The sequence below is a fragment of the Nothobranchius furzeri genome, chromosome 3 (assembly GCF_043380555.1).
Source record: "Nothobranchius furzeri strain GRZ-AD chromosome 3, NfurGRZ-RIMD1, whole genome shotgun sequence".
Taxonomy (NCBI): domain Eukaryota; kingdom Metazoa; phylum Chordata; class Actinopteri; order Cyprinodontiformes; family Nothobranchiidae; genus Nothobranchius; species Nothobranchius furzeri.
In genome coordinates this window covers 60,285,407-60,312,688 of record NC_091743.1, presented here as the reverse complement: position 1 = coordinate 60,312,688, position 27,282 = coordinate 60,285,407, and the positions used below count along the sequence as shown (strand labels likewise).

Sequence of the window (27,282 nt, the reverse complement as noted above, 5' to 3'; positions counted from 1 at the left end):
ATGAATAAAAATGTCCTGTGACTCAGCAGGTTGCAAGAATAAGAGAATATTGTGGTTTCAGTCATTTTTCATCCAGAACAAGCACAAAAGTCTAGTACCGCCTAACAAAGAGTCAACAGTCAGTTCCTGCTGAGCTCCCCAAAATAAAAAGGACAATAAATCAACTGAAAGCATCCACTGAGTCTGGGCATAGAAAAACACCACAGCAGAAGGAGGTGATGAGGTGAATTCATATGTAGTGTGCTGCACAGAAACAAGAGCCAGTCGTTGGTTTGAGAAGGACTTTTCTTCTGCGAAAGTAAAACTTCTGCTTTTTTTCTCTGGAATTTGCAAGTCCAAAAATAAATACAAGTATAAATAAAAAGGCATGCCTGAGAGGAGAAATGATTGGACTTCCATTTGTTTGTATTAATCATGTCATCAAACAGCACAGCAGCGGTAATCAGAGCAGTGATTTGCCAGCATCTTTCCTGTGTGTGTGTGTGTGTGTGTGTGTGTGTGTGTGTGTGTGTGTGTGTGTGTGTGTGTGTGTGTGTGTGTGTGTGTAAATTTGGCACAATTTGAATGACTTCTTGAAATATGCATCATAAAATACAGACTATAAGGGGAGATATGAGCTCTCATTGAAATTCAGAGCCTGTTCTCAGGTATGTAGAGGGACAAAAAAACACTTTGTTGAGCTTTACTGCTGCAGCTATATTTCTGTTACACACACACACACACACACACACACACACACACACACACACACACACACACACACACACACACACACACACACACACACACACACACACACACACACACACACACACACACACACACACGGTGCATGTAGCATTTGAATTCCCATGGAAGGTGACCAGGCACCACTTGAGCTGCTGCCCCCCTGGTGCAGACATAAATACCTGAATCTGTACAGTGATTTATTCTGATGGTCCAGCTGACATCATGCATTTTCTTTGCACTGATTGTGATTTTTTTCTCGATACTTCTGAAACTTGAATATGAAATGTTTACGTTTTTAAATGTCAGTTGTGATTAATTAAATCTTGACTGAACCAACACAATACAACTTAAAAAGACCCCAAAAGTGGCTAAAAGTGGATTATTCAGGGGAGGGTAATCTTGCAAGTGTCTATTTGGATTTACAGGGTTTGTAGAACACTGAAGGAGTGGTTCACTCCTTCAACCAATACATTAGAAGTGGTCTCTAGCAAGAATGAATACCGTGTAAGTTGTGCTTACAGAAATAAAATAAAATATGCCGGTGCCCCATTTGTCTGGCCTTAAATTTATCAACATCACAGCTGAGTTTCAAGCGGACGGTTTTGGAGTCTTATTTCCTGATATTTAGACAACACGCCTCGTTTTGAAAACAACTAAGTGACTAACACTGACTTGCAACATGGATATTTTATTTCCACAAATAACACAACCCTGGAGGAGCTTCTGTTGTGTGGTGAGGTTCAGGGGTGGACTGGCCCATCTGGCATTGTCCTGGTGGGCCACTAGCTCATCTTTGTCGTCATGCTATTAAAACACACTGGACACAAGAGGGAACTTGAACTGAGATTTTGAGTTTGAAGCTGCAATCTGGAGTTTTCCCCTTTCAAGATTTATTGTGTGATTTTACAGAAATCCATAAAACTGATTGTGTTATCATGAACTTTGATACAAGATGGTCACTATGTCTTTTTTGTTGTTGTTGTTGTTGTTAAGACCGCCCCCTGTCCCGTATAGCTCCATGCAATATGAACTGAGCACAGGTCAGCACTAACCAATAGCGTTAAACTACTGCTTACGTACAGACGTCAATCACAGAGCATGCTCGAGTTTTGAGGACGTACCTCGGCTGATGCAGAGTTGGCAATCTTTCTAATGGACAAGTAAGTCAAATATATAAATACAGAACATACAACATACAATACAACATACAATCCCATTAGTCAACATCACACACTGAAACTATATCTCTGCATTTGACCCATCACCATGGGGAGTGGTGAGTTGCAGCAGTAGCTGTGCTCGGAACGATTTAGTGGTTTAACATGACATAACATGAGCATAATAATTATAAAACAATGTATTTTAGCTGTTTTGTCAGCTAGAGGAGCGTTTATGAACAAGAGGTGTTGCTTTTGCCGTAAACACGAAAGCAAGATCTGATCAAAGAAATAATAAGGACATCTCCTTTAGTGTTACCAAATGTGAACTTTCCCATAAAACAAACAAAAGGACATTTTGACATTTTATCACATTACAGTTCTCTTCCAGTGACCTTTGACCTTTTTTTCCACACTCCAAAGCTACTTTTGTCTTTCAGGATCATAAAGTGTTTATACTCAACATAACTTATGTAATGATTTAAATTACATGTTATTTAATAAGCCATAAGACAAAAGATTCCATAGCAAATATGAAATCCACCTTATGGATCTGTGAGGTTATTTTAAACCAGAAGATTGGAACTTTTTAATGCAGGGATTAGATAACAGCTTCATATTCACTCAGAGACAACAGAAGAGAGAGAGAGTCGAGTTTAAAAGTTTAAAGATTTATTAAAAACAAATTAAACTAGACTAACTTTAACACTAAATGTATGCTGTAACTAAGGCGGATGAGACGGAGAATGGTGTGATGTGGAATGTTGCTCAGTACCAGCAAATCCAAAGAAGCGATTAGTTCTGATGGGAACTGAGGGTGATGTCTTCGCGTTAAGCTTTGGTTAGGAGATTCATAAACACATTCGACGCCATTTGTCGGCCTACATACCCTGGTGGAAGTCCCCGTTAGATCAGGAATGTCGAGGTCCAGCTTGACCTTCTCTGGAACCGAAGCCGGTAGGAAAAGCAACGGTTGCCGACCAGACTGGTCTTTGAGATACTCCCGGGTCACGACAATTTTGTTGGCATCTAGTGAGACCCAACCCTGGGTCGTGATGGTTCAGCTTTTATTCTGCAAGGAACCGTTGCAGCAGTTGTAACAGCAACAGATTTTATTCAGCTTGTCGTTGGTTCTTTTGGCTGAAGAGGAAAGTTACGGATTGGCCACTCCGACACTTCTCTTGAACGCTTTGAACTGGCGTTAAAGATGACATGGGTATAGTTTCATGCTTCGGATGTTTTGGTTTATGATCGAATGAAAAGATGACAGATTTACCAAACACCATCAAAACCACTCCTCCGTCAGATCTGGCAGATTCTGATTGGATCAGTGAATGCAATGTGTCATGTCTTTTAACGCTACGTGAGATCAGTCCTAGTGGAACATTTAAAGTCCTATTACTCATTATATTCTAAAGGATTATAATAAAGTAATTAATATTTTGATTTCACAGATTGGTCACATCTCATTTATTGACTAACAATTTGCTTGATTAGCTTATTAAAATAGAGTTCTTTGATTTTTTAAAAGGAGAGAGTCCATTCTTCGTTCTTCTGTTGAGCTGGAAAGAAGCAGTTTTATAACAAATGCATGAGACCTTGAGGCCATATCTCATGCAGACTAGTCCTGTGTCAGAGGAGAGGCGGAAAATGACTTTTGGTGGAAAACAGTCATTTCATACCGTTACACATAATATAAACATGAAATATGGCTCGTTTGTTCTAAAGTAATTATACCAGAACTGCTGTTTGTGTCACAATTACAGAGATGCATTTGTTTTCCCTGGAGATGCCAATTGAAACCAACATGGAAACGTTAAAAAGCTCCAAATCCATTTAGCTATTTTCATGTGAATATGGATGCATCTGGCATTTTAATGAACTTAAATATGAATGCATTTTGTTTAGGCAGTGGGTTGTTTTCTTGTACTTTATTCTGTTCTGCACTACTAATAAAATAATAATGTAGTTCAGGGCTGTTGTGTCTGTTCCCAGCAGAAGTGGAATCAATAAACAATAACAGTTGGGGTTTTTTGTGCTAAACAGGCGAATACAATCAAACAACAAAATTTTATATTCATTACTTCAAATGTTCGTTGTAATTTTGTGACAGCTTTTTGTTCCAGTGTCCTCCTGAAGGCAGAAGAATGGAAGTCATTTTAGACGCTGTCCTTGTTCTCAAGGCTTCTAATACATGGATGTCTAAAAATATACAAAGAAGTGACTCAGAGAAAAACAAGCCTCCCTTTTGTCTTGTCTGTTTCACATAAATTTAATTGTATTTAATATGTTCTCTCTATCTGGTTCAGTAAATGAAAGAAAAATGCCTCTAGCCACTGAGATGACCAATTGAAGGCTGCTATTTTAATATCTTTGTGTAATCCTGTGCTTTACCTTTGTTTTATTCAGCAATTTTAGGATAAAAGAGCCAAGAGAGAGAAGCAAAATGTGTAATATTGGTCAATGAGATTAGATTTAAACTATTACTTGCAAATTTGTTTGTAACAGTTTTGAAGGATTAAGCTGCTGTCCTCAAGTGACTTGCAGGACAAGGGTTTTGAGTGTATATAAACACTATGTTTTAATAATTTTTTATGAAAATATGCCATAAATACAGTGTACACACCTTCCTATCATTTAAGTACTGGAATGATCTAAAAATTACTCCAAGGTTAGCTTGGACCTTCATTCTCTTATGTGATATCTTTTCAAAATCACCAGAAAAAATTTCACTAACTTGTGACAAAGTAGCAGTCAAAACAGATTTTTTTGGTAAAGGATTGGATTTTAAAGCATCAAAACATGATTCTGCTGTGATTGAATTAGTTGTTCCTAAAACGAAAAATATCTGAAATAAAGACCTAACGCTGATAAAAGACTACTTTCTGCATATTCAGTAAATAAATGTTTAGTAGTCTAATACTCTAACGCAAAAGTGAACATAGTTCCTTTGTAAACAAAATTTCCTAGCCTAGAAATCTAGACATACATTAGCCGAAGCAAAAATGGTTTTGCTCTGCATGTTGATCTGGCCACGCTTCATAGGAACCTCAGCAGGCCCTGAGAAGTTTTGTGTTATGCTAATCACAGTGCTCTGTTTGGCTGGCCTATCACAGTGCTCTTATCAGTTTGGTGGGCGGGATGCTGCAACTGAGCAAAACATTAAGATGGCAAACAATTGTTTGAAACTGCTTTGGTCAAATTTGGACTATTTAAACTTGGGTTTTTCTTTGAGTGAAGACTAGAGGTGCTTAAGACCTTTACTTAGAAAAAGGATGAATTGGCATCTCTTTTTGACAATTTATGGTATAGTTTTTCTGTTTTTGCTCAAGCGTCATCTATAGTTGCTAGTTTAGCTCTAATCTGTTCAGAGCAGATTGGGAGAAAACTACTTTTTTAGAGCTTTATTTTATTTATATACCATTTTTCAGCCACGGATCAAAAGACTGAACTGAAAGTTAATATAAATTTCTATGAAGAGGGATTTGATTTAGATTCAGAAGATGATTCTCAAATTCCTTAGTGACTGCTGCAAATGCAAAAGTGATGATAAAGACAGGACCCAGCTTGCTTTTATGAAATTCAATAGAAATAAAGTTTCTGAGCAGATCATTTTCCTGGGAAATGTGATACTGCAGCAGCAGTTAAAGTTTGTTGTACAAGATGTCAGCATTGTAAAAACTGCATTAACTACTGGATAATTTAGGAAAATTAAAAATGGTAAGTGGGGTAATCAGAGTGCATTACATTTTATGACGATTTAGCATCAGACAGAACTGGCTTTCTCCGAGGTGTACAACAGGGCTCAATTCTTACCCCTCTTTTGTTTTCCATTTAGTTCTGACCATCTGGGGCAATACCATTGTTTTCCTTGTTTATCTATGTGCTTTATTTTTTTATTTATTTTTTATTTTTTTTGTTACTAATATCCTCATTAGCTGCTGTTAAACAGCTGCTATTCTTCCTGGAGTTGCTTTATTGTAACATCATTTTGTGCAACCCCTGTATTGCTTTCTTGCTGCCTTCCTGGACCGGGCCACTCTTGCCATTGAGATTTGACATCTGAAATAAAACAGTCCACTTTGCTACCCATTTTTAAAGCTGGGCTGAAGGTTAAGCTTAGGTCTAGTTCTTAGCTGTTCTACAGCTGTTTTGTTGTGTTTTAGTTGTTCTTTGTTCAGCAACTTGGTTCTCATTGATTGGTGGTGGGAAGGGGCTTTATAAATAAAGTTGAATTGAACAAAGTTGAATAATCTGAGTGAGTCTCTCATCTGGTTAAATAATGAATACATATCATATTTTGAAAGCACATTGTTACATTTAACCTTTATTTGCACAATTGTCAGATTTATTTCTTTGTCAAGGCATCCAGAAATGGACTCAGGCCCATCCAAAGTACCTTTCTGAGGTTAAAGCCAGGTTGGCTCAAAACTTCCTGAACTTGAACAAGGAGAAGACTGAGGTTTTGGTGCTGAGACCTAACTCTGTGACAACTATAAATGGGATATCTAACTCGTTCGAAGGATATGCGAAGGATATTGTCTCCAATATGGGTGGGAACATAAGACACCTATAAGCAAAATTATAAACCTTTTATCTCGAGGACAAATTTAAAATCTGTGACTCATGCAGTGGTGACTTTAAAACTGGAAATATTGTAACTCTATGTGTGGGCTGTAGCAAAACTACAATGTCCAGGCTACAGATTAGTACAAAGCGAGGTGACCATATTTCCCAAGTACTGACCACTCGTCACTTGCCCCCAATCATTTTTGTGGAAAATTATTTTATTTATAGGATAACCTACACCTGTATGTTCATCACGGACCTTTGCTTAGCTGGACAACTGCAGCTAGAAGTTCCAATAGCATATCTGAAATTGAAAGGGGGAATTGCGTGTTTTCAATCATGGCACCTAAACTTTGGAATGCGCCACTGATGGGTATTGGCCAGGCTCTATCTCCCAAGATTTTTTTAAATTGCGTTGAAGACACATTTTTATTGACTAGCTTTTAATCGTATTGAGGAAATGGATACTGAATTTAACTGTATCTATATGTTTATTGATGTTTGATGGTTTTTGACATTTTTTTGATTGGATTAAACTCTTAACATGGTGTGTAGTCCTCAGGGCGACCTCAGGTTGTGGCGAAAATGACAACGACACAAACCTAAACCAAAGACCTCTTTGTTCTTCCAAAACAAACAAATATGGATTTTCAATACTTTTATTAAAGTTGAATTTCTGTCATTTGGTGGTTAAGATTAATAAACCAAAGTCATTGTGCAATAACGTTTGGTAGTTTTGCAGAATAAATTCCACCATTACCAAATGAAAACATGATGCATATATTTCATTGATATATTCTCTCTAAAGGTCTGTGATATAATGAAATCGCATTTAAAAGCACATAGTTTCTTAAATATGAACATTTTAAAACACAGTTATACATCAGTGATTGAGAAGTGGTTGAAGATACAGTAACTGAACACTAATATACAGTAACTGATCACTTATATATCTAGCATTATATAGAAGACAGAATTTTTAATATTAACTGTATTTGCATTAAATGCACACAATAACAGGATAGCTGAATGAAAGCAAACTGTCACAGTATGTACAATATGTACAGCCGAGATGTGACCCCATCAACATGCCTGACATCCATCACCTCTGCATACTCATTTTTTCATATTTAAATGCACTCAGCAGCTGAAAATAAACAACCAAATCCAACCTTATACAAACATTGCTGTTTTACTTTTCAGTGAGTTCATTCAATGAGCGTCCTTTTATTTTTAGTTTTTCCTGTTTTTGCAAAAAAAATCCAACAAACAGTGCAAAGGAAAAGAGGCCATAACACAAGCCAGGGGATGTTAGAAAAATCATGATGCAGCTGTCGCATCACACAAAATCAATCATTTTGAGTACATACAACCTATAAAATGGAACAATGCCTTATTGATGCAAGCAGATGATACATGAGTGATCAGACACACGAAACAATCAAAGAAGCAGCTGGAGAGTATTTTCTTTTAAAACGTTTATGTGACTCTTTGTGTGTGTGTGTGTGTGTGTGTGTGTGTGTGTGTGTGTGTGTGTGTGTGTGTGTGTGTGTGTGTTAGAGTGCATGTCAGTAGGAGGGGATGATACAGCAGGGTCTCTCAGTCCATGTGGGCTGCGGATCTATCAGTCCACGTTCAGTTGTTAGTCATAATCCACCAGGAAGCTGAGGAAATAGAGAGGAAATAAATAAAAACATTACCACCCATCTTTTGACTTCTGGTAGTGGGTGATAAATAAAAAAAATATCAGAAATTTAGACTTTTCTGTTTTATGTCAGTTTATGGGGTGAAATTGTTCATATGAAAATATTTAAAACTTTAATGGTGCACGAATTAAGAATGACATCTTGTGGTCAAATGTGAGTACTGCAGTTCAAGTATCAAAATAAACTATTCAGCTCTCAGCCAATCCACCGGTCTTTATGGAGTTTCATGCTGGTTGCCAGTTATGAATCAGTGCCAGCAGATTCTAGATAACAAGTTAAGACATGTAGATAAATAAATGTAACTTTAAAAGACTTTTTGGTAATTGAAAATAAGTAGCTTAAAATATTTTCAGAGCAGATTTTTTTTTTCTAATTCACTGTTAGCATTGTTAGCCAACATTAGCCTCTAGCCTTTTTGTCTGATTTTAAAGTAAAACAAAAATGATGATAGCCGGTGTCAACATTATTTCTATTATTTAATCATTTAAAACTATTTATACTACAAGTCTAAATTGATTCGGGAAAGGGTAGAATGCCTTCTCTGGGTCAGGGATGAGCTCCTGCCCCAAGTGGAGGAGTTTAAGTATCTCTGGGTCTTGTTCACGAGTGAGGGAATACTGGAGCGTGAGACTGATAGGCGGATTGGTGCTGCATCTGCAGTGATGCGGGTATTGTACCAGTCTGTCGTGGTGAAAAGAGAGCTGAGCCAGGAGGCGAAGCTCACGATTTACCGGTCGATCTACGTTCCTACCCTCACCTATGGTCACGAGCCTTGGGTAGTGACCGAAAGAACGAGATACAAGCAGCCAAAATGAGTTTTCTCCACAGGATGGATGGGCTCTCCCTTAGAGATAGGGTGAGAAGCTCTGTCATCCGGGAGAAGCTCGGAGTAGATTTGCTGCTCCTCCACATTGAGAGGAGCCAGTTGAGGTGGCTTGGGCATCTGGTCAGGATGCCTCCTGGATGCCTCCCTGGTGAAGTTTTCCGGGCACGTCTAACTGGGAGGAGGCCTAAAAGTAGACCCAGGACACGTTGGAGGGACTATGTCTCTCACCTGGCCAGGGAACGCCTTGGGATTCCCCAGGAGGAGCTGGCCCAAATGGCTGGGGAGAGGGAAGTCTGGGCCTCTCGACTTAGGCTACTGCCCCCGCGACCCGACTCCGGATAAGCGGATGAAAATGGATGGATGGATGGACTTCAAGTCATTTTAAATAAGAAAGCAACAACATGTCCTTTGTGTTTACACAGAAAATGTCCTTTTTCATTATCTGAAAGAATTAGCATTCGTAAGACACAAATGTGACAGTAAACAAGCATTTTCTAAAAGGAACCAAGCAATGAGCAAAAACAGCCCACACTGAAATCCTCCTCTCCAATTTATGCACAAAGGGCAGAAATAATCTCTAACGCTGCTGCTTTCTGAGATGCATGTAGTTTGGTGACGTGGACGACAAATTAATCAAATGTCAAGATGAGCGAGTCACGACAGTGGCCTGGGCTCGAGTGGCAGTGAATCACACTACTCTGCTGAGAAGTCAATGATGTGATAATGAGCAGGGCACAGAATCTGTGTGTGTGTGTGTGTGTGTGTGTGTGTGTGTGTGTGTGTGTGTGTGTGAGAGAGAGAGAGAGAGAGAGAGAGAGAGACAGAGAGAGAGAGAGAGAGAGAGAGAGAGAGAGAGAGAGAGAGAGAGAGAGAGAGAGAGAGAGAGAGAGAGAGAGAGAGAGAGTCATATAGAAGTCAGTTTGCCAAATATAAATTCCCCTTTTCACTTTTTTTAATTTATGAGTTGGGAGTGTGCAGACTGCCATGTGTTTGTGTTTGCTGAAACAAAAAGCTGCTCAAGCAAAACAGAAAATATTTAATCAATTTAGGGATGTGTGTATAAAACTGCATATTCATCCACAGGTTTAAGTATTTAAATACTGTGATAATACTAAAGCCTTTAACCCATTGGCATTGATTTGCTCTTTACATTGGTGGGGACTTAGAAATCCATTCCCCACGTGTACATTTATAAAAAAAAAATGACAATTTAAATATTTTTTCTTTAATTCCTCACTAAAAATAAAATGTTTTTTATTGTTATTTTAGGTATCATTATCAAAACAATCCATCTTATTTATTACAGCATTTTGTGAAACTATCAGTTATCAGACTGATGTCAACAAACACGGCAAGCTTAAAGTTGTGGTTGACCAAAAAATATTTTTAATGATTATTTCTGATTATAATTGGTCACCCTGAGTTTTTCATGCAGGCTGAACATGAAAATAATTTTCTACACCTATCTCCTGCATTAGCTTCTGATGGAAAATAGATGGTGAACTGCTAGGATCTGAAAATCCTCACACTGTGATGTCACACTGTAATTTGCATCCATGGCCTCGCACATCTTGGTTCGTGCCTGCCCACAGAAAGGCTGTGTTCTTTTTCCAGTGAGGTGAGAGAGCAGAGAGTATGTTAGTGATTTTGACTTTGCAACATGACTGAATGTGTTCTGTCAGCCAATCAGATGCAAGGTGTGTGCATTTCATTAATAATAAGCAATCTTGCCGTTTTAGCCCACCTATGCACCAGCAAACTCCTGCATCTCAGAATAGGAGCATCATAGCTTCGTTTAATGACTCATTAAGCATTGATTTACACTAGAAAACACTGCAAATGTTTTGAATAAATTAATAAACCACACCTTTACATCCCACCATCATCTCTGACTAACTTTTTTTTTGCCTGCATAATCTTTTCAATGTTTCTGCGTCATGTTTGTTTTCCTTGCTTTTCGTCCAGTGAGCTTCGATCCTTCATGGTACATTTTGTTCTGTTCTGATTTAAGTGCGAGGCAGATCCACTGATGGAGATGAGACACAGTTTGGGAAAAATGGTAGGAAGGCAAATTGAGGCAAGTCTGAGAAAAACATAGCTAATTCAAATTTAAAGCTATTTAAAGCAACTTCACAGCTCAGCTCTTTGTGCAAAAAGACTTGAATGTTTCAAGAGAAAAAAATATTTTATAAAACCTGCGAGTAAATGTCCGTTTTGAAAATTTCTTTGAGGACATGTTGTCCAATTCTGGTCCTTGATGACCAATATGCTGCATGTTTCCTGTGGTCCATGCTCTAACATCAGTTGGTTTACTTTATCTATGCACACATAGTCCTGTTCTGAGTCATAAGGAGACATGGGGAAAATCAGACACCACAGCAGTCTAACAGCTTCATTCTTTAAATCCTCTAGACACACATTCATGTTTTGAATGTAAACTGTTTGCTTGTGTTTGACCAAAAATGAGCTGAATAACATTCCATTAATTATTTCCAGAGCCTTGAACTGTGAAAAAATTATTTTTAGAAAGCTCCATGTGCTGATTTGAGTTTTGTTATACAGTCAGAAGATGTAATATTTAAAGAAATAATTTACACACACTTTTACACACAGTGGGCCCAGCAATCCTCTGCCTGCATGGTGGGAAGAACTCTGAAAGCACCAGAGAAATGACTGGTCTAGGAATGAGCTGATAATGAAGCCAAAGGTGCTCGTCATCTCTCAGCAACCGAAGTCAGGGTTTGATGTACCCGCATCACAGGAGGCACTTTACGTGACAAAACCAAACTCACGAGTCAGAAAGAGCACATCATTAATCACATCAAATAGTTATGATGCCTACAGCGTGGACTGTCATGTTCAGGTTTGGACCAATTTTAAATTGTGACTTTACAGAGAAAGATCTAAAGGTCCTGGTTTTAAGGGAAGTTTCATTTAAAAATGTTTCATCTCATAAAGGACATGTAGTATGTGTTTGAAATCAGATGTTTGTGTATTTATAGTCAGAAAGGATTTAGAAATGATGGTATGAAAACCACATTTTCTTTTGTTTATCCTATAGGTCACACCACATTCTTTGTACCTTAGAAATTACTTTACTTACTTGTAAAGATGTTTGCTTCTGTTTAAAAATCAACTCAAAATCTTAAAAGCTAAAACTGTGATTTTATTAATTTTTGATGTATAACAAAAATGTGTTAATGTAATTTGATACAAACCTGGCAGCAACATAGTAGAAACCACTTCAGCATCCTCCAACATGTCAATGACACAGCGCTGAAAATCTTTGCTGTTGTTGGACTGAAGGTAACTACAAATAAAAATAAAATAAAATAAGCATTAAAATAAATCAAATTGCTTCTTATCGGTCACTTTTAAGCATCATTTGACAATCCAAACACTAATCAAAAACAAATTCAAACAGAATGGATGTCTTAAAGACAAAACCCTTAAAAATTTGTTTTGAAACAGGTCAAAGTAATAAAATTATATTTATCATATTGTCATCTATTCTCATATCTTCATTTTGTATAGACAACAATACATTTGTTTTGGGGAAGTCTTCTTGGTGCCTACATGACCTCATTGGGCTGCAACGGACATTCAGAGGTAGTTCCAAAAGGTCTCAAGTGTGTTCTCAAATTTCCTCCAGTGAGCTGCAGGGCCCTGGAGTTTTGTAAACAAGCTTTCTTTCAAGATGGGATGAGTCATTGTGGACCTTCTCCAGAACCCTCCTCGATTTGGTTTTAGTGAGACATGTGATACATTTGAGGCAACTTTAGGTTGGGTAGAGAAACCAAGCTGTGAAATAATCTGCTCAAAAAAGCATTTTATTATAATATTTGCTGTAGAAATAGAGTAAAGTACTCAAAAATAAAATACAAAGAACTTTCCATGGGATATAAAAAAGCATTCACACCAAAAAAAAAAGATAATCAAACGTGAGAGATGCAGTTGAAAAAATAATGTTGATAATAGTCAATGCAAGCAGATGAACTTGCAGGACTCCGTAGCAGGTCAGGAAAAAATAATCCTCATTGATTGTTAAATAAAGCTCTTCAGATCTTTCATCTTAGGGTAGCAGATCAATGAGTCTGTGGAAGAGGTGTGAGGTCTTGTGCACCAACTCAGGTATCTTGTGCAGAGTTTAAGGCTGCCCCAGTGACCATCTCTGCTGCCTTCATAACCCTTTGCAGTACCCTTTTGTCTCCTGCAGTGCAGCTGGAGGAACCGCAGTGACATCAGCACACTCTACACCACTTCTCTGTAGCAGGTTATGAGGATGACGTGAGGAAGTTAAGCTTGCTGTAATGTCCTCATAAAGTGCTAGGTGGGGCTTCTTGAAAACTTCCATGGTGTTCAGTTTCTGGAGCAGTATAGTTAGAGCAGAGCAACAACACAGTCCACTGATAGGTTGACAGAAATACATCGCTATTTGCAACAAGCAAAACAAACAAAGTTTAGTTGTTTGTATTTTCATTAGTTGTGCATGGATGGGAAAAAATGCCAGCAAGTAGCAGCAAGTTTTGGTCTTCTTCAGAAATCCATACATTCCTTACAGTCATCGCAGAAGTTCACACTTAGGAGGAGCTAGATGGGTCAGTAAGGTAGTTTTTTTTTTTTAGCAGATGGCAGCTGAAGGATCCAAGTGGATGTTGAATAGTGTTGAGCCAGGCTAAAGAAATTAAAGGCCAATATAGAAAAGTCAAAGTCATTTTTGGAAAAAAAAGAGAGAAATACATGGAGGTGCTATGATGCACTGTATGATAGTTTTAGCCACAGACCAAGGCAGCAAGGAAGGCCTCTGGACTCAGTGACCTCACTCTGGAGTCACTTGTGGAGTCTGTTGTAAACAAGCTGCAGACCATTTATTGAGTTTGCTTTAAGTGTTGGGATTTTAACATAAATACTGATAGTATTCAACCCTGAATGTAATAACAATAGCAACAAAAACATTTGTTTGCTGAAAATTGGCCACCTAGGCCACAGCCTTACTAATTTAAAAGCAAAGTGCTTGAACAGGAAGATAGATTTATCCCCCTACACATTTTTAATTTTATGAAACAATAATTTATATGCATATTTAATTTATATGTTGTTCAAAGGCATTATTGGGGCCAAAGCAAAATAGACTACACCAACTCCAAGTTTGCATTTTCTTTTAATTTTGTGTCTCCAAGTAGTCGCTGACGGTTACAACCCAATGAGACCACTGGTCTAGGTCAATAACTGTTAGCATTCTGTCTCATTCATGCATCAGCCTGAACCTTGGGACAATCAACAGACTTCACAACTGCTTTTTAAAACATCTGACCAAATTATGTATGTACGTTTGTATATGTATGTGTGTGCCTGCGCGCACTTGTCTTTATATGCTTAAGTTAACAAATTTTAACTTTTAACCTGTAGTGTGTAGACATTTCCACATCTGCCTGGTCTACACAATGGCAAAATACCCTTAAATGTGGTTTTAGAGGTATAATGGGACTTAACTTTTGGTTTAGATGAATAGACCAGCATTGGTTTTGGTTATAGTAAGGGTTGGGCATAGTGGAGTCACAAAAATGAATGGGAGTCAACGGAGGGTCCACACAAGGACACAAAGACAAGTGTGAGTGTGTGTGTGTGTGTGTGTGTGTGTGTGTGTGTGTGTGTGTGTGTGCAGACTCGTCTATACATCAAAGTGAAGACTAAGCTTTTTACCTGCAGACTGAGGACATTAGTACCAAAGTGAGGACATTTTGCTGGTCCTCACTTTGGTACAATGTTACAGAGCTCCCCTTGATCGATTTAGAGGTATGGTGTGAATTAAGTATCAGTAAAGGTTAGGATTAGACTGGTTATGGTTAGATTTAGGGTTAGGCACAATCCAGTCACTAAAATTAATGGAAGTCAATGACAGTCCTCACAACAAATGCATAGATGTGTGTGTGTGTGTGTGTGTGTGTGTGTGTGTGTGTGTGTGTGTGTGTGTGTGTGTGTGTGTGTGTGCGTGCACATGCACGTGCATATGCATGTAAATAAAAAATGAGCCATCTGCTGGTGTTTCCTGGTGAGGAAAAATTGTATCAAGAAGGTAAAAAGTGACAAGAAGTCTGCAAATATCTAATAAAGACACACAATGTACTGACCTGATCCAGGTGATGCGGTCCTGCCAGAACTCATACAATATGTAACACGACTTTCCCGGGAGCTTTTGAACCGACACACTGACAGTGAGACAGAGAGGGAAAGTAAAGTGGAGCAAGAAGTAAAACAACTGAGAAGTGAGATACAGGACCCTTTTTTCTAGTCTTTAGGGAATTATCATATAAAATATGTCTGGGGAAAAGCAAGACAGTAACAGCTCTGAAAGAAAACTGTATTGTTTTGTCACTTTGTGAAACAACTAATGTATTTCTATTAAAAAAATATCAAATGGCTCGCTGGTTGAGATACCATAAAAAGAGCTGGGTAAGAAGTTATTTAAGTGGAATGGTACAGTATATCAATATTGGACATAAAAAGTAAAAAAATCTTGACATTGTGGTGTACCCCAGGGATCAGTACTGGGACCCAGTTTGTTCAATTTGTACATTAATGACATTTTTGAAACATCTACATTACTAAAATTTATTTTATTTGCAGATGATACAAATATATTTTATAGCAGTGACAATTATCCAAATCTTATTAAAAAATAAATGAAGACTTGATTGTTGTCAAAAGATGGATGGACAGCAAAAAGTTGTCATTCAATTTAAACAAGACTAAAGCAATAAAATTTGGTAATCAAGAAACAAAATTTGAGTTGCCAATAAATATAGATGGTTTTCAAATTGAAATTGTTTAAGAAAGCATATTTTGGGAATCACAATAGACAGTAAACTGTCGTGGAAACCTCACAAAACAAAAAATCTCAAAAAGTCTATCGATAATAAATAAAGCCAAGTCATTTCTTGATTGCAACACATTTCGTGTATTGTATTGCTCCTTTGTTCTCCCTTATTTTACTTATAGTGCTGAGGTATGGGGGAATAATTTTCAATGCTCCTTACAGCCTCTTTATATATTGCAAAAAAGAGCGGCCCGTATCATAAATAAGGTTGGATTCTTAGAACACACAAATCAACTTTTTTCTACAATCAAAATTATTAAAATTACAGGATAAAATTAAATATCAAACAGCTGGAATTATTTTCAAAACATTTAATAAACTTCTACCAAATAATTTACAAAAGCTATTTATAATTAAAGAGCTGTCACATAGCCTAAGGAGAGATAAAATATTTAAATTACCACTGGTGCAAACAAAATGTAAAAGCTTTTGTGTGTCTGTGTGGGGGATAAAAAATATGGAATAACTTAAGGACTGATCACAATGTCAAAATATTCAGATTTTTAAAGCACACTACAGAAGTAGTTTGGTTCAAATACATTACAAATGAGAATGGGCAATGATGTGAGTAAAGGTGTATGGGAATATATAATTAATGATATTGACAAGAACTGTTAAATCGTCTAGACTACCGTTATTATTATTGCTATGATTATGATTTTCTTTGGTCATAAGGTTGTTGAATTTGAGTTTTTTCTACATATTGAATGTTAAACTATTAGTGAAAAATAGGGGTGGGCTTGAATAAGCTTGGCTTCCGCCCACTCCCGTTCGAACATGCCTACAACAATGTCAACTTGATTTATTATTGATTTATCTTGTGAGGTTTATTATTGATTTATATCCTGTTGTTAATTGTGATGTTATTGGCATGTTGGAAATAAATAAATGATGATGATGATGATGATGATGATGATGATGATAAGAGCTCATAAAACAATAATTTAATTCCCTGCAGCAGTTTTGGCATGGCTGACACTCCCACCACCTGATTCAGCGTTGCTCAACAATGGGAAAGCCGCCACATCAGCAGAATCGAACACAAGGTTTAAAAGACCCATCATTTTATTTGGAAACACTCACTGCAGGTTGTCGGAGTGGGTCGAGGTGGCATCAACGTAACTGTTGAGAATTTTCCGGAATTTGTCAAGATCGTCATCAATCACAGACATCTGCCTCTGGACAAGCAGGATGTTCTGTTGGCAGAGTGACACGGAAGTGATTAGACTGGATTTCGTTTATGTTTATGTTTATTTATTTGGCTGACGCTTTTATCCAAAGCGACTTACAATTTATAACCTATAGGGCATGCTGTGATCTGTGGGGGAAACCAGAGTACCCGGAGGAAACCTACGCATGCATGGGGAGAACACGCAACTCCACGCAGAAAGGCCACGGCCGAGTTTCGAACCTGCGACCTTCGTGCTGCAAGGCAACAGTGCTGACAACTGCGTCACCATGCAAATGAATTTTAGTCATTGATTTAAGAAAAGAAGTGGTTTAAGTTTGACATTGGTGGTAAAGATATTTTGATATGAATAAGCTCACAATGACAGGGGTCAATGTGGGAGGACATAGAAAGAATTTAATAAGTGGTCTGGCAATGATCACAATAAGAAAACTGAAGGACGATGCAAACATCCCCTTGGGATATGTAGGCAGAACTTGTCCAGATGGAGACTTCCAAAAGAGATTTAATTGTGCCTTAAAATGTGCACATCTTAATCACTAAACACAGCTAACCCAAAAATAAACAAGTGGTATTTCACGTTTTATTATTCTCACACATTCAAATCCTGTTCGCCAATTTGATAAACAAAAACTCACCAAGCTGATAGAAAAAAACCTTTATGATGCCATGAAACCAATCTGATGACTTTCAGACTACTTTTTCTTTTTGTTCATACTATACCACTTTTCAAATGTGCAATCAGGTCATCAATAGCGCATTCTGTTCATGACTGTTCAATGAATCAAAGAAAGACATGATAGTCCATAGAACCTGTGCATTTCTTGAATCCAAAGATTTCATAGGAGAGGGCTGAAATCTGTGTGTTTTAATTTTTTGGGTCATTTAATGATCAGTTACAATAAGGCCTGCCAGCAAGTGGTGTCTATTGATTTATTCACTGTGGGCTTTGCTTTTCATTTAGTTTCATCACTTGATCTTCATTTACTCAAAGTCATCACTGCCTCAAGTAAACACACTTAACAGGTCATTTTGACCCATCTTCCTTTTGTCTCATTAAGATAAAATGATGTTTACAATTTAAAAACTTTGTTGTTTTTATTTCTATACTAGTAATTAGCACGCTGTGGCCAGGACTAGTGAGCTTTGAAAGTTGCTTTGAAAATTAACCTGATTATGAGTCTGCGTAGAAAAACAAAATTTATTCGGCTCTGCAGCAAAAATAATAAGGAAGAAATTTTGTTGAATTTAGAATTTTTTTTTTCAGCAGAGCAATAAAAATCAAAGGGTGCCAACTGTTGATGGAGACTCAGAAAATAGATGTGTAGTTAGAGAAGAATTGTTTCAGAAATGAGTCCATAGATTGAAATGACCACTATGAGGATGCCCACTGATTAAGTGTCTGTACGCGGTGTACTTTCTATAATTTGCTCAGCTGAAAACGTCAGCTTTCTCAGCACACTCTTATTTCTGCTGCTGAAATATTTTTAAAGACAGAGTGACTGAAACAATTCTGCCACAAAGGCACTGAATCATACAAATGTTTGAGAGCTGTTTTATCCTAATTGCATGCATTTTGATTTTTCTTCAACCTTAAAATGCTGCAACAGTTGAAAAAAGATGGTTTTAAATTTTTTGCTCTCCATCCAGTCAAACATTTTCTTCTGCATATCAAAGGTCAGGTCATTGAGGTAACAGGTCCAAAAGAAAACCCAAAACATCCCTCTAATCAGTGGCCTTTTTCAGCTTCGTGTACAAAGATCAGAAAGGATAAGTCACCCCTCCAATGAATCTGCCCGATGTTGTCTCTCAAAGAAATGTGCTGGGAAAACCTCCAGGAGGCAACCAGGGCCATCTCAATTAGATGCTTGAACCAGTTCAGCAGAATTCTTAAAATGTAGAGGAGCAGTGGATTTACTCCAAGCTCTCCCCTGATGAGGGATCTTCTCATCTTTTCAAGCTTTGCCCAACCCCACCGAGGAAGCTCATTTCAGCTGCTTGCATACAGGATGTGACTGTTTTTAGCATTGAATCTAGGCAAAATGTAGAAATAGTAGAAGAATTTGCTCTGCAGGCCAGTCTAGCCACACGTCACTGTCTGCTCTGCCGGTCTACCATTGGCTTGACTAAATTGTGGCCAGGACAGTCACAGTGCTCTATGTTTGTTGAGACACTGGGTGGGCTTGGCCTCATTACAGCACTGAGGCTAAAGCCTAATTAATATTTCTCCATCAGCTCCTTAAGGGAGAAACACACTCGCACTGACAAAAAAGTTTTCCTCTTGGATTTCATCATCAGTAGGGGATTATTGCAAAACAATTCTCCGCCAGGGCAACAGAGGGCGTAGTGCTATTCTGCGGTATCCTGCCACCATTACAATAACGTATCTGGTCCATGATAGTGTATTTTCTAATGTGTTTACATTGTTTTAATGTATTTCCGAGACTTTTGAACACAAACAAATTTGTCCACCATCAACCTTTTCATGCAATCTGTACCTCTAACCTAAAAATTCACATCTTTTCTGTCCATGAATGAAACATTTTATTAATTTCTATGTACTCCTTCAGTCATGGGTGAATAAACGTAACTGTGTTCAGACCTTTTCCGCAATGCTTTCTTCAATTTGTTTGGCTGCAGCTAAATATCTTTTACATTTTGAGGGGGTCAAAGGTAAAGCTGTTGACTAATTTACAGGAATAAGTGTCCTGACCAATCGCAGGCTTTTGAACACTGTCACTTTTGACAAATAGTTAAAAATTTGGGCATGTCTCCATCACCCTCTGCGACTTCATCGGGGACTTGCATGTCTCAATTCTGACGCAGATGGAGAAGTATAAATTGGGCTTAACAACAAAAATGGCTACGACTCAGGAATGATGCTTCTTTGAAACTGTTTTGAAACTTTAGAGGATTTAGATTTGGGACTTTTTTTAAAACATGAGCAGATAGAGGTACTTCTTTTTCCAATGGTGCATGGTGGAGTGCCCCATTGATTAATTTGTGTTGCTATAATTACGTCACGTAGTTGATTGATTGATTCTAGTGCTGTCCAATTGCTTGTAAAGACAGTAGATTCAGCCAATGTGACTGAGATCTGTCCTTGGGTTGTGGCCATCCTATATATTTAAATATATAGGATGGCTTGCCAGGCTAGTTGTTTTTGGGTGTAATTTGAATTTTGAGATTCGCCATCCGGGTCAGTTGCTGCTTTTCTCCTTGAGGCACATGTGCAGTAATGGCCACCCAGCTCAGCCTTCAGATCACTGGAGACAAGACATGGCGAGTCATCAACTTAACTCAAATGTTTGGGAGCATTTGCAAAGACAAAAGAGAAGCAAGTAGAGTAAAGAAAATTGCAAGTGAAACTCTCCCTTCTCAGGAGCGCAATGGCGATGCATAAACACCTTAAAAGGAAGCACATCATGGTAGAGAACAAAGAGGGACAGTCACCTCTGTAAGTTAACTACCTCTAGTTACCTCTAGTTAGTTAGCTAACATCAAAAGGCAGTAACTTGTATTCATAGCTATAACAAAAACAGTAGTGATGGCAATTTTATTACCTTTAGCACATGTATGTCACGCATTTGCTCTAACATTAAAAAATGCTAATGATTTATTCTATCCCGCTACGTTACAGAGCTAAGAAAAAGTGTTTTTCAATGGATGATTTTGTAACAAAGCCAACCACGTGCACATCTCTGAAAGCAAAAGTCCTGTTAGAGGCGATTTTGAACATGTTTGTCACAGACATGAGACCCCTGTCCATGGTTGGCGATCAAGATTTCAAAGACATGATCAAGCAGTTCAACCCAGAATTTATGCACGGCATAACTAATCGCTCAAAAAATCTGGTGATTAGTCAACTACTAAAATAATCGTTTGTGGCAGCACTAATATCTACATCATCTGAAAAGGGTAAATTCTTCATTCTAGAAATGAAAATGAGGGCCACAAAAATTGTGCAGAAAGCTACAAATGGCTAATGGGCCTCATTTTGGTCATGGCTGCCATGGACAAAATGTTGAGGGGCATGGTCGTAAGCCTTCTGCCAGGTTTACAAAGCACATCCAAACCACACCTAGCCTGGGATGGGCCCTGTTGTGTCTGTTACAAAGTTCCAATGCCACCTAAAAGAAATATGAAGCTAATAAACCAATCCAATCTATTTTCTCCTGTTTGAAAACTACATGTAAACATTAAAACAATAACAAGAAACATTTAAAAACTGGAGATTTCAATTGTGCACCACTCTGATCTATGTGGTTCTATCAAAGTCTACAGAAGGCAAACAGTTAATAATAAAGTTTATTAGATCAGTGTCTCACAGTGTATCTTATAACAAATGTACAAGATATCATGCTGCGCAGCTGCCTTCTCAAATCTTCAGACAAAATAAACAACTGTGACTAAACAGTTGGGAACTTATGTTCATGTGAGATGACTCTGAGAAAAAGATGAAAAGGACAGAGCAAAGATTTCACTTTGATCCCTGAGAAAATGTCAGGCTCATTAATAAAACCAGTCAAGACATCAAGATTTGTTTTAGATCCAGCTGTCAGCCCAGGAGCTCAGACAGAGATGGGAATAGTAGGGAAAAATCAAATGAAAGGAAAATAACTGAGTTTTAAAGTCTTACATCAGGAATCTGTCTGAGATATGGCGGGAGTATATGTGTGATAGAAGGGAAGATAGACAATTTAGGAAGTAAGGGAAAAGTCATCAGATTTATCTTTTAAAACATGATTCGAGTGCAATCCAACACTAATGATGAGGTGATTGTGGTATGCCCTAATGGTGAAGCCAGCACTACTATCAGGCTGGTGAACCCATGTGATAGGACAACTGCGGCTTAGAGACTTGTATTCAGCAGCAAGGGGGCATGCCCACGAAGCCCCGCTTTAAGGCTTGCTTCAGTTTGCAGAAAACTATTTGACTGATGACAAACAAGGCCTTGTTTAAACTGGGCCACGTGACTGTGTTATGTTTCAAAATAAAAGCAGCAAAAATTCAGGTGCTTTGTGAGTACTTTGTTTTAGTTTGGACTGTGCTAATCAGCATTTTAAGTGGTTAAGCTTGTAGAAAAAATAGCTTTTAATAGTATTCCAATTTTAATTCAAGAGCCTTAACTGTTTTAAAAAATGGTTCAAGTCCAATTAATCATTTGACCATTTGTAGATTGGGAATTCAGATTAAAATTGAAGGGTTGGTTGGCAATAGCGTATGTTTATTGTCAATCTCTGTTCTTTTTATAGTTGCTCTTTAAAATGTATGTTGTCTTAAATGCATGAGGACTATAGACTGAAAGCAGCCTATGGCTATGGTGCATTTACACCAAGTAACTACTGAGTGTTCATTATTGAACATTGTTCTCTCCAAATAAAGTAATAAACTAAACTTATTTGGTGTTGGTAGCATTCTTATCATTTTGTCACCGTGACTTGTATTATGGTGTCATCTGATGTTGAGGGATATGAAACTTTTGGTCTGTTCATGGGGGGTGTCACACAGAGTTTTTTTCAATCACTGAGAAATGAAAATGAAGAAGAAATTATTTCTTTGTATATAGCATCTCAAGTTGAAAGTCATGAGGTGCTTCACAAGACCAAAACAATATAAAAAAAACACTGGAGAAATTGTTTTGGCACAAAGTGATATGTGACTATAACCAGGGAGAATCTCCAGAGCAACAAACAAAGATGTAAGGTAAACAGGGGCTCTAAATACACTCAGGATGCCGATTACTGAGTGAGTGCAGGTGAGTAATTACAGATGGAAGGCAGGTGTGAGTGGCAGGTAAGGTAGGGAGAAGGTGAGGGAAAACAAGCACCATAAAAAAAACATAATTAGAATTTAAACGTCTAAAGCCATAAATAGCCCCAAAACTACTAAATTCTGATTTTGTAATCATAAAAGTTATATTTTTTACAAATCATCTAGACAAATTGGCTGTTCATGTTTAAATTGTTAAAGTTTAGAGATGATGTGTGGTTTTAATATGTGTAATATATCTTCGTTATGATTACTAAACCTAAGCATGTAGGAAACAACATTTTCCTGGATTTTTCCACCCAAAAGATACATTTACTGATTAAAAAGGTTTATTCTGTCAGCACACTACAAAAGCAATGCAGGTTTTAAGTGGAATTTATCCAGTGATCAGATTTCTGCAACACATTTAAAAATGTCTATAGGGCGGTTCTATTTGCATATTAACATACTCGGTAAATGCAAATATATATATTTTTTATGTTTATTTTTTACTTCTGATCCTTCATGTTCAGAATAGCGGAGAGGAAAATCCCAGATGCTGACTTACAGACTTGTACGTGCTGGCCAGTGAATCCTCCTTTAGCGGCTCCAACTTTGGACCCTGAAACGAGATGGTAGGAAACATGAGAAAAAAGCTTGTGGCTTTTTTCAAGGATTTAAAATAAATCAGTGCAACTGACCAGATTATTATGAAAATAATTTTTTTAATGTTTGCAGATCAATAACTTAGAAAAAGAGAGAAAAATGGGTTTGGATTAGATAACTCACTTATTTTCATTTTTATTTATTGTAATATCATTTGAATAGGAAGAGCTTTTTTTTTCTTTTCATGAGAAAATTCTACTTTTCTGTGGTTTAACATCACTTTCTCTAGAGCTAAATCACAGTCTGTTTTGTCTAAATGACCAGAATGAAGCAATGCTAAATGATTAGATGCAAAATGGAAAACAGAATTCCTGAAAAAAGGTAGAAAATATGAAACCTAAAAATGTTGCGACCATATCTTTGGCATTTCTGAAATTGGTGAAAGTATTATGAAAGGAGACACAATATGTGCAATAACAGAAACAGTTGAAGGTTGAAAACTTATTGTGTTTAATTTGAGAGAGCAGCAAACAAGAGCAGAGTGTAGGTGATAGTGTAAGCGTCAGGATGCTGGGATGGATATTGCTCTGAAAACATCCTGCAGGTTATGAACTACTTTGATATTGCACTCCCAGTCCCTCTGGCTTGACAAAAGAGGGAGACTGAAAGGAGGACAAGAATGAGCATCAAAAGGTGGAAAAAACAAGAGTTAATAAAGAAAAAAACAGCCACAGAAAGATAAAGAAGGAAAGCGTGAAAGAGGTTTGGGGATGGGTGGTGAGAATCGGTTATGGTGTGAGAGCAACGGGGTGGCTGCACTCGGTGTTTGACAGAAACACCGATCTGCACAGCTGCCCACAAAGAACCCAGCATTTTTTATGCACTCATTATTCTTTTGAATGCACACAGAATGAAAAATGCATGACATAATCAACAACTTAAATGGCACCACTGTGTGAAAACACACTCCAGGTTGTTTTCGACATCCCTACTGAAACCTTTGGAGCTGAAAATTGGCACTTTGTTCCAAACAGAAAAAAACCTATAGCTGCAGGTAAACAGTAGTTACACGTGTTTCTGTGTCGCCTCACTGATGATTACAAAGATAGAACTCCACTGGTGTTTATGTAGTCCAAAAATGCATCTCATAATTAGAACAATAATTTTTCCTTGCCCTAAAAGGATTTGTGCAAACTCTTGCATTAGATATATATTATATGCATATTACCTTCCCATAGTTATTTTTTAACTTCAGTTTTATTCATTCATTTATACGCATGGAAGAATTATGCTTCAATTGTATTCAAGATTGAACATAGAGACATGCATCTGATGAGTTTATCATGAAATAACAACTGAAACACACTTAACACATTACTGGTAATGCTAGCAAGAAAACTTTGAAGAGACATTCTCACAAACAGATGAAAAATGGGATGTTTCTTCCAGTTTGACCTATTTGTGGCTGTATTCTGCTGTCACCCTTCATGCCCAACCTGGCATTGTTGCAATGACCTTTCTTCCAGATCTGTGTCCAGGCAGATAAATGTTGACTTAGCCATCCATGCCCTTGCTGCAGCGTTTTATAAACACTTTTATTCTTGTAATATATGATCAGCTGACTGCTGTCAGAGCCACCCAACAGTTTCTAACACTACACTCCTTCACATCTGCAAAATTAGCCACATAATTCAGATTAATAATTATTTTGTGTTGCTCTTTTTTGCCAAATACATCATAAAAAAATAAATTTTTAGTTCTCAGTTTTTATTAATAAAGGGAGGTACCTGACATTCCAGTTTATCCAAAAGTTGCTGTAGCCGGTTGATCTGAGAGCACCAGTTCTCTCCATCTTCCATGCTGACACCTGAAGACAATAAATCAATAAATAAATAAGTACATAAATGAAAAAAATATATGTAACATATGCAGCTACCTTGTTTACGACAGTTGTAATACCACTTTCAACCAGTAGGATGGAGGAGCAGGAAACTGCTCTGCGTTACTTTAAATAATTGAGATGTGGAGTATTGCCTACTCAATTATGCACAGAAATAGTAGTATCTCAAATCATGTGCTATGTTAGAAAAATGTGCATATGAACACGGAGTAGCAAGGTAAAAGCTATATGAATCCACTTGAAGTCAACTTCTAAAAAACATAATTGACGATTTAACAATGTAGCTACAGCTGCCCTGGGGTGCACTGAAAAAGGCAAGGCCTGCCAAACACTGGCGCCACCAGTCCCTCAGACCACCACCAGAAGTACTGATTTATTTGTGATCATTTAGCCGAACGCGGGAAGTGGGACCAAAAGCATCTGAAATTGAAAAGAGTCTTAAGACAGATATTTTCAACTAAGATAACTCATTATTTTCAAAACTGTTGTATTTTGAAATGAAGCTAAAAGCTGTTATTGATATTGCTCACTAAAATTTGAAATACTTTGAGGCATGTTTGCAGTGTTTTCTTACAAATGTGCCTCTCTAACACAGCAGCTGCCCTCCTCTAAGATTAGTCTAGGACCTCCCCTGTGAAGAGCTCGTGAAGCTGGCTGCTACATTTTAAGCTGGTTTGTATCTTCACGCTGAAAGCTTCTGTTGTTTTTTTTTCTTTTTAAGCAAAGTAAGGTGTTCTACTCTGCTAAAATATGGCCCTGTCACAAACCACTGTGTATTCAGTCAGCTGCACTGTTCAGGTAGGTGGCATGTGTCAAAGTAAGATCTAAATGACTGGCAGGACAAGGTTTTCCAGGAGAACTTTGCCTAAAGCAGCACTCTCTCTGCTGGTTAGCCTTCGTCTCTTTCCTGGTGACATATTTAAATAATTAAAATACTATTTTTAAATATCAATGTTGAAAAATCCTAAAACTTTTGAGAACCTATGAGCAAAAGATCAAAACAAAATTGGTGCAGAATTATTGAAAATAGGGAGAAATATGACAGCATGGATAAGTTCAGGTGTTAAATTGTTAATGTTGAAAAGGTCTCAGTTCCAGATACAGCACAGTTTCTTCACAATCTCTGCACTTCTTGCAGGTTTGAGACTTTATATCCATTCTTGTAATCCTACAGAGTAAGAAATGAGGTTTCAGATTATGTTAAACAATTAAAACATGCTGTGATTCCTGTGGTTGAAAGCTCTTTAGAGAAAACAAACTGTTTCCTATAATGATGAGAATCATCCATGTGTGCACCTCAGAACAGTTTACGATAGTGGCAGGTACTAAGAAACATGTCTCATTACTGAGAAAATTTTGTAGCAGTAAAAAAAAGCTATTATAACGGAAATGTTAATTGCACAAAAGATGATAATTAAAATGAACAAAAGTTCCACCAGACGACCCAGAACTAGGATAATTAGAATTAGCATGTCCAATTTAGTGCATAAAATGTTTCATTAATGAACATAATTATGATATTAAGAGTCTGCAGAGTCAGAGAATAATATCTAAAATCTGTTTTGCTTTCTGGTTTTCTTCCTCTTTACCCTTTTAGGCATAATTTGATGATTTTTTTTTACCAGTGGTCAGGGTGGCAGAGCAGGAATCTCTCGGGGGTGGGTTGTTTTGGACCTTGTGGCCACATCTCCTGCCATTTCTCTGTCCCGCTGTCAGCTCCGGAGTCTTTACCTCATTCCTGTCATGACAGCAGCAGAAAGCCGGGGAGATAAACATTAGAAGAAGACAGCAGCTGTCTGAGGAGTGTGGAGGAAATCAAGTAAACACACGACAGCAAGGTGGAAAGAAGGCGACAAAATTGGAGTAAAATTAGCAAAAGGAATAATAGAAAGACAGAGAGAGGTGTAGAATGATGAAAAATAACACATTTACAGACACAAACTCTGTGCTTAGGTCATCTGGCCAGTTGGTC

The 27,282-nt window shown here is 37.6% G+C and overlaps 1 protein-coding gene across 1 annotated transcript in view; it reads right to left on the bottom strand.

The window, feature by feature from the left end:
* Positions 1-7,098: 7,098 nt before the first annotated feature.
* necab3 (N-terminal EF-hand calcium binding protein 3) overlaps positions 7,099-27,282 on the bottom strand; it is a 62,586-nt gene continuing 42,402 nt past the window's right edge. The window contains exons 7-13 of the mRNA XM_015959206.3: positions 26,933-27,048; positions 25,198-25,277; positions 23,373-23,426; positions 16,948-17,060; positions 15,119-15,196; positions 12,206-12,297; positions 7,099-8,119 (exon numbers count right to left, since the gene is read on the bottom strand). Coding sequence (XP_015814692.3) covers positions 8,091-8,119; positions 12,206-12,297; positions 15,119-15,196; positions 16,948-17,060; positions 23,373-23,426; positions 25,198-25,277; positions 26,933-27,048 — 562 coding nt within the window. The 3' untranslated portion in view covers positions 7,099-8,090. The remainder of the gene's footprint in view (positions 8,120-12,205; positions 12,298-15,118; positions 15,197-16,947; positions 17,061-23,372; positions 23,427-25,197; positions 25,278-26,932; positions 27,049-27,282) is intronic.